The sequence below is a fragment of the Chlorocebus sabaeus genome, chromosome 12, assembly GCF_047675955.1.
Source record: "Chlorocebus sabaeus isolate Y175 chromosome 12, mChlSab1.0.hap1, whole genome shotgun sequence".
Lineage (NCBI taxonomy): Eukaryota > Metazoa > Chordata > Mammalia > Primates > Cercopithecidae > Chlorocebus > Chlorocebus sabaeus.
In genome coordinates this window covers 15,782,675-15,802,659 of record NC_132915.1, presented here as the reverse complement: position 1 = coordinate 15,802,659, position 19,985 = coordinate 15,782,675, and the positions used below count along the sequence as shown (strand labels likewise).

The 19,985-nt window shown below is 40.8% G+C and overlaps 1 protein-coding gene across 1 annotated transcript; it reads left to right on the top strand.

The window, feature by feature from the left end:
• The first annotated feature begins 14,889 nt into the window (after window positions 1-14,889).
• On the top strand, window positions 14,890-19,745 carry LOC103219650 (spermatogenesis-associated protein 31D3-like). Its single transcript, XM_037997583.2, is given in 6 exon segments — window positions 14,890-15,263; window positions 15,265-15,398; window positions 16,128-16,165; window positions 16,755-16,818; window positions 17,096-17,313; window positions 17,316-19,745. Coding segments are annotated over 6 exon segments (2,763 nt in total). The 5' UTR covers window positions 14,890-15,194; the 3' UTR covers window positions 19,556-19,745.
• The last annotated feature ends 240 nt before the right edge of the window (window positions 19,746-19,985 follow it).

Genomic DNA, 19,985 nt, shown 5'->3' with positions numbered 1-19,985 from the left:
AGTTTTTAAATGAATAAAACCATTTTATTAGGAAATGTAACTATGTTATTTTCTCACAGATTCACCAGAGATGTCATAGATCTTCTTTGGGATTTCAATAAATTAAAAAATCACCACCTATGGATAAATATGTCATTATTCAAGCCACCACACTAACCAAAAACTGATCTGCCCATTTTTTAACCTCTTCCCCTGAGAGATGCTCAAGTTCTATGATTCACCAAGTAGAGTCTTAAGTCAGGGGACAGTAAACAGTAGTTCAAATCTGGCTAGCAGAATTTCTCTGTAAATACATTTTTATTAGAAATTAGTCATGCCATTTGTTTAAAGGACTGGCTGTGGCTGCTTTTATGCTACAGCATCAGAGCTGAGTAGTTGCCACAGAGTCTGATGACCCACAGCACTGACAGCTTTTACTATCTGACCCTTTACAGAAAATATTTGCTGATATTGGACTAAGATATATTTCTATATATTCTTTGGCCATTAATTAGGCTTGAACTCCTTGAAAGCACAGACTATCTCCTATTTCCCTTTGTATCTTCAGTGCATATCACACTATGTCTTGTTGGAAAGAAGAGCTCAGGTTCAAATGAAGGAATCGAGCTGTAAAAATCGAGCTGTAAAAATAATCCTGGGCGCCCCTCTCAAAATCTTAAATATTACAGGAAAGAATCATTGAAAACTAGCCATTGGGTGATTTTAAAATTTAATTAATTAATTAATTAATTTTTTGAGACAGGGTTTAGCTCTGTTGACCAGGCTGGAATGCAGTGGTATGATCTCAGCTCACTGCAGCCTCCATCTCCTGGACTTAAATGATCCTCCCACCTCAGCCTCCCAAGCAGCTAGGACTACAGGCACATGCCACCACACCTGGCTAATTTTTGTATTTTTAGTAGAGACAAGGTTTTACCATGTTGCAGAGGCTAGTCTCAAACTCCTGACCTCAAGTGATCCACCCACCTCGGACTCTCAAAGTGCTGGGATTACAGGTACGAGCCATCGTGCCTGGCTGAATGATTTTTTAAATAACGACAATTTTAGATTGATTCTCAGAAATATCTGTGTCAACAGGGCAGACTCTGCTCTTGGTGCCCTGCAAAGGGTTGCCTGTGTTCTCATTCCAGCAATCCAGGGATGGGAAGAGACCAATGCAACTTTTGCTTTACAAAGAGAATTTTCATGCCTAATCTCCCAAAAGTATTTCTAAGGACGCCCCAGTGTCAGGTGCTGGGCAGCACGGCCAAGAAATAGCTAAGCCAGGATGCTGGGGATATTTGTATTCTCTGCTCACTCTTCCAGCAGGCAAATTCTGTTTTGCAATTTGTTATTACATGAAAAAAAGGAAGTGTTTGGGAAGCAATGTAGCCTGCACTCTGTACTTTTTCTACCCTTGTTTGAATGCTCTTGGTTGACTTTGCCTACATATGTAAATTTGAGAAATGACTGGAATGTAATTTTTTTAAATTGATGTATTTAATACCTTGTTTGAGTAAGCATTGGAAAGGGCTCAGAAAAAATAATCTTGGGTAGTTTCCTTAATATCCAAGCCAAAGGTGGCAAATACGTAGCAAGTTTATTATCAGTCTAACCCCTTTCCTCCCTTCTCCTACCAGATGTCACTAACAGATCACTGCATTTTTTTTTTTTTTTTCCAGACAGACGCTCAGAATCCTTCAAATGTGCCCAGATAGCCACCATTATTAGAATTGGCACATGAGGTGAACTTACCTTCCCAAGCTGATCTTACATCTTTCTAGGTGTGAGAATCTTGAGTGATGTAAGTCACATTTCAGTTGGATTTGCATACGTTTTTAGCTAGATTTTAGTTAGATTTTCACAAAAAGCATTACCATCTTAATTATTTGTGAAGTTCATTAGGCAAAAATTATGCATTTCAAGGCAACACTAGATAAAACTTGATGCTTTTTGAGCCCTCGTCTTGGTCCTGGCAGGTGATTTAGGGCCTTGAAAAAGAAGAAATCTCATATTCTGTGTCTAAATTATGTTAAAACTGTGCAGACATCCAGTTTCCAAGGTCCCTGAGAGAAAACACACATACAGACACACACGCACATATGCATGCAACAATAAATTAAGGAGAAAAGAATTAAACCTGTCTTGGCCTCAGTTTCCAATTTGTAAAGTGAGAAAGCAGACGAGGTTTCTCAGTCAGACTGGAAAGTTCTCCAAGGTCACTTCCAAGAGTGTAGCAGACATCTCACCTCCTGTTGTCCGTATTAGCCCTTCATGGACAGTGAGATTAAAAACACAGGTTGCTCTCCAGTGAAACTTTAATTGCAGAGCTTTAATTAGAAAAAGAAACAAAATACTCTTAGATTCTGTTTTTTTTAAAATTTTATTTTTAATTTTGTTTTTATTATTTCCATTTTATTTCAAAAGAGAAATGAAAACCTCAAGTTTCCAAAGAGCTGCACACATTTCTTCCCCATACAACTGCTTTAGCAGGTTAACCTAAAACAATTTCCTAAAACGTACTTTTAATGAGAAACTCCAATCTCTGAAATTTGTCTTGAACATTTTTTTTTTCTTCAGACCTCTTATAGGACTCTGGAGTTTCCATACCTCAGTGCCAAGAACATAGCAAAGGAATTTGACTCCATTTAGTAATTACCTCGTGTTAGTCTAGCTCAGAGTTGTTTCGCTCTTAATGGCTTAGGAGAGCCATTTGGACACTTTGATTCCAGCAATACAGTTCCAATGGGAAGGTGGGTGAATGGCCATGTAATGTTTAGCTTATTATAATGGCCATAGCCAAAGCTTTTGCAGAGTAAATTTTTACCAGACTTGGACTAAGGATGGGTCACTGTGGAGGAATGCATGAGAAAATAGGAGGGAGAAAATAAGTCTGGGAGAGTCCTTTCCCTCTCCAAATTAGGCCCCAGGATTCTAGTGGACATTTGTTTTAGTCCTTTCTGATAGCCAGAGGGAAAGGTTTCCCCAGCGTTCTCCCCATGTGCTTCCAGGACCCTGACGCATCCTTACTGTATTAGTCAGTGTTCTCCAGAAAAACAGAACCAGTAAGATATATATAAGCTATGGCCTGAGAACCAAAGGGCCCCATGGTATAAGTCTCAGTCTGAGGGCAGGAGAAGATTGATGCCCCAGCTCAGGCAGGAAGGTAGAAAAAGAATTCTTCTTTCCCTCATGTTAACTCATAAAATTAACCATACACCAAGGCTTCACAGTGGAGCATGTACATTAAACCACAGATTCTAAAACTGTCTATGGTGAAGGACTCCCCACCCCTGCATCCACTGTGGATTGATACTTGTGTAAAATACAACAAAAATGAATCAATGAAGAAAATGATACACAAGACTGGGCGTGGTGGCTGATGCCTGTGGTCCGTGCACTTTGGGAGGCCAAGGAGGGCGGATCATGAGGTCAGGAGATTGAGACCATCGTGGCTAACACATCTCTACTAAAAATACAAATAATTAGCCAGGCGTCGTGGCGGGTGCCTGTAGTCCCAGCCACTTGGGAGGTTGAGGCAGGAGAATGGTGTGAACCCAGGAGGCGGAGCTTCCAGTGAGCCGAGATCGTGCCACTGCACTCCAGCCTGGGTGACAGAGCAAGACTCTGTCTCAAAAAAAAGAAAAAAGACACACACACAAAAAGACATACAGAATATTAGCCTCAATTTTTTATTATCAGATTGAATTGCCCTGTCAAATTGCAGTAAAATTTCTAGCCACTCTCAATTTCTATATTCATCTTGTCACACACAGTCACAAAATGTGTGGACAGGGACTGGTCCACAGATCACGCTTTGAGTAGCCTGACTTAGCTAGACCATTAGTGCTTTCTGGCTACCAGTGATTATTTCAGGAGTATTCTTATAACCTAAGCTGGTCCTGGACCCTCAAAGTTGGGACTTTACTTGGGAATGCCAGGACAATGATTCTCCTTTCTCCTGGCTGGATGCCGTCTTTGGCCACCGGAGACATGGGCTGAGAATGAGTGAATACTAAGAAGGCAGATCCAAGGGGGAGTAAGTGAGAAGCTTGTGGAGAAATAAAAGCCCATAAGTTAACATTTTTGTATAAACCAGAATTCATCTGGTTTTATATCATTGCCTGGAGAAAGAGTATTATGTGATACAGTAATTAGTTTGTATGTTTCCCCATGAACTCTCACCAGCTTCTATTTGCCAGTCATCTTTCCAAAACACAGAGCTGAGTGTGCTGTTCTTATGGTATAGAAAAGTTGGCTTCCCACTGCCCTCAGTACAAAGGTCAAGCTTCTTACTTTGTCATTTAAAGTCTTTCACAATTGGGTCCCCTTCTACATTTTCAGCTGATTTTTTTGCTAGGCTCATGCTCAGACACATATCTTATGCTTTAGTTTGACCAGACATGCACTTTTCTAGATATTGTAGATTTGTTCATGTTCTCTGTGTGGATTGCCTTTCCCCTTTCGACACCCTTTTCTGACTAAGAATAGAACCTCAAAAATATAAGGTGTTTATTACTTCTTTTTTTTTTTTTTTTGAGTTGGAGTCTCGCTCTGTTGCCCAGGCTGGAGTGCATTGGCGTGATCTCAGCTCACTGCAACCTCTGCCTCCTGGGTTCAAGCCATTCTCCTGCCTTAGCCTCCCGAGTAGCTGGGACTACAGGAGCCCACCACCATGCCTGGCTAATTTTTTATATTTTTAGTAGAGACACGGTTTCACTGTGTTAACCAGGATGGTCTCCATCTCCTGACCTCGTGATCTGCCCTCCTCAGCCTCCCAAAGTGCTGGGATTACAGGCGTGAGTTACCGCGCCCGGCTAGGTGTTCATTACTCTTAAATGTTAATTATTACACGTCATCATTCTGGGTGATTTCAAGGGCTAAGTTTGAGAGTGTTGGCAAGAGGGCAAAGTGAGGCACCCAGAGACTTGATGAAAAGTGCATTTAGACCCCAAAGCTCTCATTTCATAGAGATTCTAATATGGTTGGTTGTACTACAAAAATCTCAGAGATCAACAAGCTTCGACAAAATGTAACTTCATTGCCATGTATACTGAGTATCCTCAAATGGCAGCATATTACTGTAGTAGCGTTTTTGGAAAAGATTCCTCCTTGGAGACAATATAACCAAGTGCAGTGCGAAATCCAAGAACAGACTCTGGGTGGCGATGTAGGTAAATTGGGAAGATGTCATGGGGTAGTGGTGAGACAGTCCCACTCTACTAGAAGCCACATCTGCCACCTCCCAAAGGCTGCTTAAAATCCTCTGGTAAGAGCTTATTACAAGCCTTGGAGGTAGATATATGTAGAATGTGTGAAATGTTTTCCTGGGAGGGATGACATTTTAAACTTTAATTTTATACATTACTGGGAGTCATATGTAATATAGTTCTTGAAAGCAAGGATAGGAAAAAAAAAAAACAAACAAAAAACGCTATAAAGACAATGATGCTAAGTGTGGAAAGAAAAAGTTACCCAAGAGGTGATAGAGTACCAAAAATAGCTTTTCGTTACTTCTCAAATTTGTTAGCATTTAATGGGCAAAGTGAATATTCTTAGCTATACAACTGCTTTAATTTTAGGATTAGGGGATACTTTTAATTTTACAAAATTACATGTTAATATTGTTTAAGGTAGAAGCATTGAGAATGTAGAGAATTTATTCATTAGGGCTCTAATATTTACTTGCTGTCTGATCTAGAGAAGTCACTTACCCTCTCTGAGCTTTGGTTGCATTCATTGACAAAACAGGCATAATATTCAGAGAAAATCTAAGTGCCTGTTACAATAAAAACAAATTAAAAGAGAAAAAACCAAAAACAGGCACAATACCTGACCTGCTAACCTCATAGGTTGTGAAAATGCACTGAGATGGCTGGAAGTAGAATTCTTTATAAAGTAGAAAAATTTATTGTTTATAGTTGGTGCTAGTGCAGAAAGGATAAGTGGTGTGAAGCACTGCCACTCAATGTCAATGGAATTTACTGTTGGTGGTACAAAAAAAGAAAATAAATATATCTCTAGTCTCTTGTTCCTTTAAATTTTGAAGGAGCTTCTACCAGGTTCAGAAAGGGAATCTTACTAGCATTTGGGGAAAAGCCTTTTTACTGAAACTTCTTGAAGCTTTCAACGGTGGGCACACATACGTTTGTAAAGACATCCAGCCAATGAATGACATTTTAAACGAGAGAAGCTGTTCTTTGACCATCTTCTCAAAGAATTATTAATTTGTATGAGAAAATTGGAGAGGGTGCACGTGCAGGGATTTTTTGCTAAAGAGCATGATGTGTCTGAGGAGTTATGACCCACAGTATCTGATCTGTTCCAGAGATCGCTTGGCGATTGTAAATGCTGGGGGTGGGAGAAACTCTCCTGTATGTTTGTATAGCTCTTGAGCTGTGTAGAACTAATTGCTCTAACTGCACCAGGAGGTGAAGGGCAGAGCCCATGGCTTACAGATGCTTGTGTCTCCTAGTTTCCAGCAGCAAATATTTGTTAGATGAAAACTTGGCTGAGGCTGCATATCAAAGAGAGGAGGAAGGGGCATCTCTTGGCAGATTTTATCCTCAAGGCAGGTTACCTGCTCCTGTATAATTGAAAGGAGACCTGGCCTGAGTTGAAGGCTGTCTTCTCCCTTCAGAAGAGATCAAGTAGCAGTGGTGGCCCATGGGTGTCAAATAAAGGGCTTCATAGTTTAAGAAAGACATGAGAAGTTAAGAGCCAGTTCAGAGGACAGCTGTCATGATAAAGAGTTTAGAAAAGAATGTGTAAGAAGATGGGTCAGGGATGGGGGATATTGGGATCATTTAAACCTGACAAGAGGAGCCTGAATAAAGTATGACAGGTAGTTGGTATTTGGACATTTGCAGAAGTGATTATATAGAATATAGAGCAGATGCTCTCAAGTTTTTTTGGATGCCAAGGCACCCAGGAAAAGATCATATTTACATGGCCCACAGTGTAATCAGGTGAGGTTGCTTAAGACTCCATTCTGTTCTAAGGCTTTTGACACGCCTGGGTCCCACTCTGCTACCAAAGACTGATGGCATCAGTAGTATCATCCAAAAGACCACCAAGATGGCTAAATAGTAGAAAGGAGAGCCTCATTGCTCTCATCAGTTTGCAAGCCAGGAAGGGAAAGCATCCAGTGTGGACTGAAGGTGCTCTCTGTTGGAATAGGGGAAGGACAGGTTGGGTTTTATATTCATATTGATACATATTCAACAAGTTTGTGGGAAAAGCTATACATATTAATGTGGGAGCCGGGCACACTATAATGAGTGAACATACATAACATACATCCCATGTTCACTTTGGAATGGGGTTTAGCACTGAAATGAGGTAGAATTTGGCCCTTTACATCATAAGGTGAACTACAGGACACAAATGTGGTTTGTGTGCAGCATCTATAAGCTGGTAGAAACAGGCAGTCTAATATTAATAGCTTATCAGAAAAGAATGTTTGTAAGGCCGGTCCTCTGTCCAATCAGAGCTGATAGCTGGTTTGGTTAGAGGGAGTTTAATTATAGTAAGTTAGAAATTTGCCATGCCATCCAGGCCCTGAACCCTCCACCCGTAGGTAACTTTGTTTCCTTAACCTTAGGGTTAGTCTTAGTTGATAAAAGGGCATCTGTTTTGGTTTCTTAGATCACAATAACTTAAGGCACTGTAACCGATCCCTGGTTTAAGGGAGTTGCATACTTGTTACCAAATTGATGTAGAGGGTTGGATCTGTCTGTGTTTGAGGTAGAGTTAGAAAATGTGGGGTCAAAATGACAAGGGATTGAAATAAAAGAAGGAACTAATTGATTCTGGATTTGAAAATACTGATTGATTTGTCACAGGATGGGTGTGTGGGTGTGTTTGTAAAGAAAATAACTTTTATCTGAGGACCGTGAGTCCTCTTAAATGATCAGGCTTAGAGAGACATTATAATGAGGCAGGAATCATGGTCCTACTTCCTCCTTGAGGTATTTATTCATCTCTTGAAACTGCTTGCTATTGCCACATGGAGCTATACATTAACCAAATAATGCCACACCTGACACTATAACCCACACTCTATAGCTTAACAATGTATAGCCAATCACTAACCAATGTCATTTCTGTAAACCAATGAGAATTCCTGATAACAACTTTGTATCAGCCCACTCCTTGTCCCCTTTTTTGACTTTTAAAAACCCACTTGTAACTGCTGCTAATTGGAGTGTATATTTAGGGTGACTTGCATCTGTGTTCCCAGGTTGCAATCCTCAAGCTTGACCCAAATGAACTCTCTACTTTGATAAAAGAAACACTTCAGCCAAATTAAATTTAAAGGAATTTAATTGAGCCATGAATGATTCATGAATCCGGCAGCCTCCAGAATCACAGCAGATTTACAGAGACTCCAGGGGTGCCTTGTGGTTAGAACAAATTTATAGACAAAAAAGGTAAAATGACACACAGGAATTGGAAGTAAGGTACAGAAACAATGAGATTGGTTATAGCTTGGCATTTGCCTTATTTGAATGCAGTTTGAATGTTCAGCAGGCTATGAGTGGTCGAAGTATGTCCGCTGGGATTGGCCAACACTCAGCTGTTGTTACAGGTGCATACTATTGAGCTAGGTTTTCAATTTTTCTGACTATTAAGCTAGGTTACAGTTCATCTACGAGGACTCAAATATAGAAATGTGGAGTCCTTCTCAGGCCATATTTACCATATTTAGTTTGCTTTAAAAATTCCCCCCTTTGGGTCACTTTCTCAATTTTGAGAGATTGATGTTACTATCACGATTGTAAATGTACTTATACGGTTTTGAAACCACTGGGAAAGAGAAAAACAGTGGATTTTACAAGGAGAGAATAAAGACTGAGTAGAGGGTACCGCCTTACACTGAAGCATCCTGTTTATAGGAGAAAAACAAAACCCTGTCTGTCATAGGATCAGTTTTTTTTTTTTTTTTTTAAAGCCTTAGTTTGATTATGTCACATTTAGCATGAGTGACTTCATTTTCATTTGGTTTGGTTTGTTGGGGCCAAGTGCATGAGCTCAGTCCAAAATAATGGCCTCCCATAATTTTATTTTAAAAAAATTTCCCCCTCTTTGGCCAGGTTCTCACGTAAGTGAGAATGTGACCAAAACTTAGGGCCTTAGTGCCACTCTCAGTTACCATCACTTTGGTTTCTGGTCTCAGGATGTTATTCATAGGTTATGGTGTCCTCGTAGTCACACATTTCTTTCACCTTTTCCATTCCAGTTGAAGAGAGAACATTTGGTGTTCTAGAGATGGCTGCATGCAAACATTTAAAACTTTTGAGAGAATACACCACACCAGGGAGACTGTTATGACTACTGGGAGGATAATACCAAGAGTTTGGAGTATGGGCCCTTACCCAGGGCCCCCATAAACCAAACGACATAAAATTAAATAGATTAAAGAATGACCTAGCTGAAGAGTCTACTCATGTGACCAAGTGGATTTTTCATTAATCCCCTGAAACTGAATTTTTATAATCTAAATTTGATGTGTTTCTCCATAGGCCACGAGTGTCAGCAGCTGCACAGACACTTTTCTGTTTAGCCAGTTCTATTATTTAGCATAACTTTCAGGAGAGAATTTAAAGTCTGTTGTGTAATGATAGCCTTTAAAGTAGAATTTGCTGTAGAGCCCATTATGAGGGAGACATTTCTAATTACTGTTTCTTTTATTCTAAGTCACAGAAAAAGAAACTAACAAATGATGTCCTTCTAGAAGAGTGAAGGCCTCCTGGCAATGTTCTCTTTAATCCGTGATGTGTGTTAAAAGGAGTTTTGACTGATTATGAAGCAATGTATGAACCACTAAACTTTCTCACCTACATTGGGCCTTCATCTTCTATCTATTAAAGTACAAGTTTATTCACATAAAAGGCTGGCTGCAAAATCATTCACAAATAAAAGTTTACATAATAAACCTCTTTTTCATTTCTATTGTTCATAGAGGCATAAACACAGAAAAAGTATTCAAAGACAAGAGTCTCATGATTGTAGAAGTCTTGATCCGTGACCTTGGGAAAAGCTGTTCACATCAGGGATGCCATCTTCTTCTGGGGAGAAAGTTTCCGGGTTGGTTTTACCTTAAGGGTTCCAATGGATATACAGTTCCAGGAGTGTGGCGGAACCCTTCTCAGTTGTGAGATTATGAACCCAAGGTTCAAGGCTCCAGTTTTGCTGTAGTGTGGATGGCAAGGACAGTCTTTCTCTGATAGTCTCAGAATATCCAATCTTCAGTTTCTAGATTGTGAAGGGACTGTCCTCAGTGAACCATAAAAAGCTTTCTTTACCTGGTGAAGATACACTGTAGCATAATAATCTACTGTTGTAACATCAGCCCTCTTGCATGGGAAGGCTTTTATACAACGAGAAAACATGCACTGAAAATGACAATTGAATGAAATCCCTTTACAAATGTTTATATGGCCCATCAAGTAGCCAAATGTACCTGAAGCTTTGATTGTCTTCCCAGGAATATGGAATCAAACATTGGTTTTAAGCTATTTCTGCAGTTTACAAGTCATCACATCAATATATTCAATTTGGGTTATTTTATCTCTTCCATGATGAGTCATGGAATGCAGAGCCTTTAATAACAAAAGCTTTAAGGACTCAGGAAGGACAAGGCAGCTGTCCTGTTTCTTCATGAGTCCATGCTTAACAATGGACTTATGTCCTCTTGAATACCAGTTGTTTCTCCAATTTGGGTACATAGCACTGACAACTAATGGGTTATCATAGGTAATTTGACTTAGACCATGGAGTTCATTCAAATTGTATATTTAAACAATTTTAGTATTGACTGACTTAGCATGATAGTCTAGAGCTTGATTTTGAAAGGTTTGTTAAATACCACAGGTTTAAAATGTTGGCTATTATAAAATAGAATCTTAGGTTACCATAAGTCATTCATTTAGCCAAAAAGATAACTGAAAACTTTTTTCAAAGGAAAAACGTCATTCTGATAGAGAAGAGACTCAGCTTCCCAAAGAAGACCCAATGAAGATTGCATGAGGCTAACTGATTCTCTCTTCTTTCCTTCCCTTCCCCGCTTTGTCCTTTGTAGTTTACTTAAAAGGTAAACAAAAAACTTTCATCTTTTAATATTACATAAAAATCCTTTTTAAAAGAGAAAATCCAAATTTTATGTTTTCATTAGTGTATTTTTAATGTTAAAGCTAGTTTTTAATAACATTTTATGAATCTATTCAGTTTTAACTAATTTAACCATAAAGTAAGATTTTTATAAGCCTTTTATAACCCTTTACAATTTTTTTTTTTTTCTCAGAGCAGAACAATGTTCTAAGAAAATTCTGTTGTGCTTTTATTCCAATGTCTAATTTATGGAAAAAAATGAAAAATGCCATTTTAACTTTAGCCAATTTGTTCACACACAGAATCTCTTACAATCAATTTTCATAAACTTTCCACAACTGTTCAAACCTTTATCTTTATTTAATTTAAAACAATCCTTTAACCCTCTAACCTAGGCAAAAATTTACATTTTCATACCTTCATATAATCTCTTACAAAAAACACATTTCATTCTCCTTACACACCTTGAATCTAAACCTATTTTTTCAGCAGTCTCAATTACATATTACAATGTTAAAACTCTTAGCAACTTTTACTTTTGGTGAAAACCTTGGTGAGTAAGGGATTTCAATTACGTACTAGGTGTGGAGCCTAGGACCCAGACAGAAATGCAGATAAGGCCTGACTCTTTCCATCATCTAACTCCATGTGTCTCAGGCCTTGCCAAGCTGTAAAACATGCAAGGCAAGCTGTCCAGTTAAGAGTCATAGTGGCATTTTATGAAGCATTTAGGAGGCCTAATCACCTTTAAATTGTACGTTTCTGGCATAAATTCTTTCACGACTTACACAGACCATGTACAACGTATTTAGACTTTCTGACGTGCCCTAAACATTTCTGGCATAAATGCTTTTTCATAAATTCTTTCATGACTTACACAGACCATGTACAACATATTTAGACTTTCTGACTTGCCCTAAATATCCCTCTTTTTAAACAACCAGTCATTTTACTTCAGGACAAGAATTTACCATACGACATCCTTTCTTATATAAAATCTCTTTTCTTTATAACCTTTTTTGCATAGCTAAGGAGCATGGTTAATTCCATAAATCCCTAGGCCTTATTTAGAATATAACATCTCCAAAATAAATTGAACAATTTTCAAAAGTCAAAGTAGCTTATGACCTTAAAGCATTTAGCAAACCTAATATCCAACCTGCATAGTTTAGACAAAATGTCTTTATTTTATTTATTTATTTATTTTTGAGATGGAGTCTCTCTCTGTCGCCCAGGCTGGAGTGCAGGGGCATGATCTCGGCTCATTGCAAACTCCGTCTCCCAGGTTCACACCATTCTCCCTCCTCAGCCTCCCAAGTAGCTGGGACTACAGGCCCCTGCCACCGTGCCTGGCTAATTTTTTGTATTTTTAGTAGAGATGGGGTTTCACCGTGTTAGCCAGGATGGTCTCCATCTCCTGACCTTGTGATCTGCCCGCCTTGGCCTCTCAAAGTGTTGGGAGTACAGGCGTGAGCCACTGCGCCAGGCCAAAATGTCTTTATTTTATCAATAATTTTTAAAGCTGTTTTTATTTCCCAAAGATTACTAAAGTCACATGAACTAAAAGGCATTACAGTTTTTATTTTGCTTTCAAAATATTTGATTTAAGTGCTTGTTTTTGCTTAAGCCAATTAATTAGAGCTCTTTTATATAAACATTACACATAACACATGTATAATTACACAGACAGACAGAGAGAAGAAGATTACTACAGTAGTTGTAAGATTTTTCATTTGCCAGTTTTTAAGTTTCTGAATTGCTTACTGACTTTATGGTGGAGTCCTTGGAAGAACAGGGCCATGAAAGGGGTCTCTGGTGCCTCCTGTTTTTCCCAAGGAGCCCAGGCTTTTAGAGCTTAAATATCCACTTTTAAGTGAGCCGACTTTTAACCACAGTATTCTTTAATAAAGTCTTTAAAAATTTCTTATTACCTTATTTTAGCCAGGCCAAATGGCTGATATTTCTGGCTTTTGAACTTTACCAAAAGTAACCTCCCAGGTGCTCAGAGAAAGGAAAATTTAAGATAGCCCGTGGAGGAGCAGAGACTATACAAGGTCATGTAGATATTTAACCAGAAAGACTTACTTTCTAAGTAGGGAATCGAATCTGACTGCCAGTGTGAAAGGGCACTACCTTAGCTACCGAGCTACAGCACAGGGCACATCACAATAGCTTAGCACACTGTAACGTACATCTGGTTGAAGGGAGTCACAGGCTTGTTATGAAATTGATGTAGAGGGCTGGGACTGTCTGTATTTGAGGTAGAGTTAGAAAATGTGGGTCCAAATGACAAATAAGAGATTGAAATAAAAGGAGGAAATAATCGATTCTGGATTTGAAAATACTGATTGATTTGTCACATGATGGGTATGTGTGTATGTTTGTAAAGAAAGGAACTTTTATCTGAGGAATGTGAGTCCTTTTAAGTTATCAGGCCTAGGGAGACATTAAAATGAGACAGCAAACATGGCCCTACTTCCTCCTTGAGCTACATATTCATCTCTTGAAGCTGCTTGCTATTGCCACATGTAGCTAGACATTAACCAAATAATGCCACATTTGACACTATAACCCACCCCCTATAGCTTAACAATGTATAGCAAATCACTAATCATTTCTGTAAACCAGTGAGAATTCCTGATAACAACTTTGTATCAGCCCACTCCTTGTCCCCTTTTTTGACTTAAAAAACCCATTTGTAACTGCTGCTAATTACAGTTTATGTTTAGGGTGACTTGCCTCTGTGTTCCCAGGTTGCGATCCTCAAGCTTGACCCAAATGAATTTTCTATTTATATTAATTTTGCCTCAACTTCTTCATTTTAGGTCGATGTGTATGTGTGTTTGTGTATAGAACATGTTCCAAAAGGCTTTGAACAATTTAAGCATCACTAACTTCAGAAAAACGAGTGTTATAAATTCACTCCCAAGAACCTTGAAGTTTTAATTATATACATTTATTTTATACTTGTTTTAGTTTTGTAGATGTTAAATAATGAATTATTAGTTAAACAATGTTCCAGAGAGTTAAAAAACCAATGACTGACAAAAATCATCAGTTTACAGGATAGCAGATTAAACAACAACAGCTTGCTAAAATGCCAAAATTGTCTCTGCTTGTGAGATTAAAAAACTGGCTAAAATGGATTAAAACTAATAAGGCCAACTGGAGTTGGCACAGAACAAGCTTGCTGAAGTCACAGATCAAATTTCTACCATGTTTCAAACTAACTCCCCCAAAATGTGCACATGTGATCCATGAGGTAGCGTTAAACAAAACTGTGCATGCCTGAGGATGTCCCAGACCTCTTTCCTGCCACCAATCACCTACTAATCCCAGAGGCCACCCGCTAGACCTTTTCTAATAAAATGACTGCATGAAAGCCAGCACACGGGACAGATTTGAGCTGGACTCCTAGCTCCTTGTTGGTTAATTTACAATAAAAATCTTTTCTCAAAAACCCAAATGGGGCAGTGAGCTTCTTTTCCTTGATGACATTAGTTTTAATCATTTGAGACAGTCCCTCTGATTGGAAATAGTAAAGGTTGACTTCGAAACAAAATATGTAATGTTCAACATTCACAAAATGAAGTAAGTATAAAGGATATGTAAGTTTCATATCTGGGTTAATGTAAGGCAAAAACATTCTGTAGATAAGACGGATTTGAGGACATATGTGATCCTGAGAGTGGCAAAGCCTGGGTACAACAAATATTCCAGGCAGTATTTCAGGCTTTCAAGGCAGTGTAGTTGGTGGGATCCAAGTTAAGGGCTCCAAACAGTAAAGGGGGACTCAGATAATACCTGGTTTACTGTTAGAACCAATGGAAAATTCCACTAAGGTAAGTATATGACATGAAGAAAGGATGGAGTTGGGAAATGGAGTGGCAGGGTAGGACAGAGGGACCTAGAGGGCCCAGGAGGGGTGGAGTCAGCTGGGCTGGTAAAAGGCAGGGCTGTGGACACACCTTTCTCTTGTTGCTACCCCCACCCTCAGAAACCCTCTGTGACTCTTCCATGCTCTGTGATGCAGGCCTGGGCCTATCGTTAAGACTGGGCACCCACAACACTCAGTTACCTTCGGAAGTCATGCTATTCAAAGCATGGAGAATATCCTCTGTTTTCTAAACAGCTATACTGACACAGGGCTGAGCCCTGACTCACCTTGCTTTGATGGATATTGACCACAACTGCATCTACTTGAGTGGGTTGGGGTTGTTTATGCTGTACTTTTTCTATGTGGTATCGATGCTATGTTTGTCAACCCATGGGAAAAATCATGACATCCAAAAGGTAAGGAACTGTGGGTGAACACCCAAGAGAGATGCCCTGTTATTTTTTCCCAATCCTATTCCCACATTTTAAAATAAGTTTGGTTGGTTCAGAGAGGTCTTAGATGGGAAGTCTGAAGAGAGGATAGAACTTCACTCTTCTATGGAAGAGGTTGGGCAGACTTAGGGGTTCAGGAGGACTAAGGTTTCCATCTATAGCTCATAGACCTGTCTGGCTGTGGTGGAGAGTTCCAGGATAAAATCCCAAACACTGTAATTCTGTGGTCCCAGATGGGATTATTTAGAAAATGTGGGCTCTCTGAAAGAGAACAGTTTCTCCTAAAGTTTGATCATGAGTCACATTCCCATGTCACCTGTCACTTGACCAAATTTTCCTTCATGTTGGGCTGATCAGGGGAGTAATGCTGAGAGTCTCTGAGCAGAGGCTGCAGCCAGAGTTCTCTCTGCGGGACACTTGTCCTGTGAGGGAGCACAGATGTGACTGTTGGCCTCTGAGTCTGTGCCCTCCTTGAGGACTGCTAACTGAGCACATCAAATGTGGCTCTCATAGACAAAATCCTCTTGAGTTTTTCACAGAAGGAAAAATTAGAAATATTTTATCACCTTCAAAAATTGATAACAGGAACACTTTTCTATTAATTACAGAGTCATGTTATTCTTGTATAATGAATGAACGTGCTTCCTAGAGGAGTGAGAGAAGTGAGTCCCAGCCTGTCATTATCTTTCTTTTTTCTCAGCATCAAGGAGAGCCAGGAGGAGAAGGAAAGGTGGGACATTTAAAGGTAACGCCAGCCTGCTCTATCTGAGCTTCAAGGGTGACCCTTCCTGTCTCCTTCATGATGAGTCAGTCCCGTGATTGCTTAGAATGTCAGTTACTAGATACAGTCTTAGCAAACAGAGCCCTCAGAAGACAGGCTGATGGGAAAGCAATCAGACCTGAGACAATGCTCACAGGCTCTGCTCTGCCCCTTCATGGGCATGATGGAGTGATGGACCTGAGTAATGGGTGTTGCCCAATAGGTGGCCAAGTTAGATATCAAGGAAGGACTACTGGTTGGCTTGGAGTCAGAGTTTCTGTCTCACAACTTTGCATAAGTACTTTCACTTCCTTAATGCTCAGATTCCTCCTGGAGGTAACCACTGATGTCTGTGTTTCACGTGGTGGTTTTGAGCATCACATGGGGTAATGTATATGAAAGGACTTTACTAATGATGCCCACTGAACCTGTGAATATTATCAATGACTATTTGCCCTTTTGTACTGATTCTTGGGGCTATCAGAGTTTAAAATCCCAAGGGTCTTCCACAGAGTGACTTCTGTATGAGCCCTGTGCCTCTACCTTCATTGCATATAACATACTGTTTTCCCAGACTGGAAAACTTTCCAGAGGGAAGCAGAAGAGGAAAGGAAGCTGCTGCTTTCTATTCTGAAAAGGTGATTAATCGTTCCCCTTCTGTCCTGTTCCCCCACCCTCCTTTTTTTTTCTTTTTGCATGTTCTATTCACTTCAGGGATTCCTTGTAACCTGCTGTAGCTGTGCAAGTGGGTCCCCACAGGAATGGGTATGTGAATTGAATGCACTGGGGAGAGGCTACAGAATACATAGCGAGGTCATGGGCGGGGGACAATGTGAAGCTGGTAGCAGGATTCAGGGGGCCCCACCCCTGCCAGGCTAACAGACCCTCCTTTCCTTGTTCTGGTTCTGGCTGTAGCTTTGGACCTCCTGCTTCCTGCAGTCCCCTGGGCCAGCGTCATGATACCACCCGCTTTCGTCGACTGTTATGCCCAGATCCTGTCTGTCAGGTGTGTAACAGAGCAACTGCTGATATCCAGAGACCGCTGTCTTGGGAGTCCCTGAAAGATGCTGCTCCCTCTGTGTCCCCTTTGGCTTCTGCAGCTTCTGTGACTGAGTCATCGTTCACTCTGTCTTCTGCCCCTCAGCAATTCCTCCAGAAGACCTAATATTGTCTCCTCAGCCTAAGCCCTCTCTACCATCCTCCTTAATTCTCTCACGTGACCCGATCACCCCCTTAGCTGACTTATTTTCACCCTCACCTCTGAGGCACCCTCAGCCACCACAGCCTGTTTCTCCCCTGGATTCCAAGTTCCTCTTGGACCATTCCCCACCCCAACAGCTTCCCACTCCCCTTCTCCCACCACATCACATTCAGAGAGTGGAGCCCAATCTTCATCCTGAGGCCAGTTTGTCTCTGAACACCATCTTTTCATTTGGCTCCACCCTATCCCAAGATATGAACCCCTTACCAAATGTTTCCCAGGCCATGAATCCAACTGATTCAGGTGCTTGTCATCATGAACCACCAACCCCAACTGCTTTACCACTGCAGGACTGCACTGCAACTCAGTCTAAAGCAAGTCCCACAATATTGAAGCCTTTTCCAGAGACGTTATCTCTAGGTAGCTCTGGTGGGACAGAATATGCCCCAACAATCAGAGGCATTGACCATTCATGCCCTGCATCTTCAGAATTCTACTGGTGGCAGCCTCATGGCAAGGACTTGTTTCCCTCCACTATTGCACCATCTGATTTCGTGCAAGAGCTTCTTACCCTTCACTATTCTGATGCCACTATAGGGGGGCACTCTGTGGCCAACCTCATACAGCCTATTAACCTATCATTTCTCAGCCATGACATTCTGGAACTCCTGGAGAGACAAGTCAAAAAAACGGGTGATTTCCTGATGTGGAAAGAAAATGAAAACAAAGCAGGATCTTTTCCAAAACCCTGTAGAACAAACTGTCAACTAAATTCTTCACGGAAAATGTTAGCCTCAATTGCAGATAAGCAAGACTTGGCAGCCTCACTTCCTTTTTGGGCCAGTAAAGACAAACTAGAACAGCTGCACATCCACCAGCAGCCCCCATATTCTAAGTGCGTTGAGGACCATTTAGAGCAAAAATATGTGCAGCTCTTCTGGGGTCTCCCACTTCTGCACAGTGAGTCTCTGCACCCTACTGTTCTTGTCCAACATGGTCATTACTCCATGTTTGTATTCTTCAATGGCATTACAAATACATCTATATCCCAGGAATCTCCAGTGCTTCCCCCTCCCCAACCTCTATCCTTGCCTAGTACCCAACTTCTACCCTTGCCTCAAACCCTGCTCTGGGGTCAGTCGCCACATCTCACTCAGGTTCAGTCCAGGGCTCAACATCAATTCCCACTCCCAGCCCTACTACCTAGTCCTCTATTCCTGATTAGGATCTGTAGAGTGTGTTTTCATAGACCCCAGAATGAGGCACAGTCTCTTATGCCATCTGAAATTAGCCATCTGGAGTGGAATGTGTTGCAGAAAGTCCAGGAAGGTGTGTGGGGTTTACCCTCTTTGGTTAAAAAATCCCAGGAAGACTTTTGTCCTCCAGCTCCCAGTCTTGCATTGTTCAGCTAGCCCTTTAAGGCCCATGTTCCCATATCCATTATTCCTGGATATTTTCCATTCAGCTGTGAGCTAAGGAAGAAACCAGAGCACCAACTTCGTAAAAGACTCATCCAGAGCAACTGGGGCCTGCCTTGCATAGTCCATGAGTCTCTGTCAATGCTGCATCCTCAGAAAAAAATTTTGGAGATATCTGAGTTAGAGCACAATCATGGACCCTTACATAGCTCTTTGGTTGAGAGTCAGGGCTGCAATGTTCTAAAGAAATTCGGATCAAGCATCCCTAGAACCTTCCATGAGAGGAGCTCAAATATGCTTTCCCTGGAGAATGTGGGGAATTATCGGGGATACAGCCAGGAGAATGGCCCAAAAGATCATCTGTTGCATGATCCAGAGACATCTTCAGATGAGGATCTGAGGTCTAACTCTGAGAGAGACCTGGACACTCATATGATGCATCTGTCAGGGAATCATTCAGGGGAGCGCCTAGGTCAGAAACAATTTGAAAATGCCCTGACAGTACATTTGAGCAAGAAATTTGAGGAAATCAATAAGGGTCGAATGCCTGGGACTGTGCATAGTTCATGGCATTCAGTCAAGCAGACAATGTCTCTTGCTGAGAAATCCCACAGCCAAATAAAACATCGAAATATGGCAGCATTGCTAGGTGAGGACCACCGTGTTGATACTTCCCAGGAGATTTTATTCCTTAGTTCCAACAATCAAAAGATGTTTGAAGCCCATATTAAATCTTTCCGTATGAGGATTCTTTGAGGCCTTCCCCGCAAAGTCCATGAATCCACAGAAATCTTTAACTTTGAAAGAGGACCTTTCCAATTCCTTTTCCCATTTTGACCTTCCCTCCTCAGCCTCCTCCATTTCTGGTGTAGATTCCAAAAATGGGGTCTCCAACCCCCCTTAGAAGAAGGTTTTCAAGGAGAAAAGTTGGGAACAACAAGCTCAGTTCCGGTCCTGGATTGTCCTCACCCTGTCACCTCACCTGTCGGCAAAGAAAGCAGAAGACCCTGAGAAGACAATTTTCTGATACTGACCATGACCTTACGGAGACATATTCCAAAGATGGGGCCTCCACACCCCTTAGAAGAAGCACTACAGATTTTCAGGGAGAAAAGTTAGAAATAAGAAGCTCATTCCCCATCCTGGGTCATCCTCATTGCATCATCTCACCTGTCGACAAAAGGCA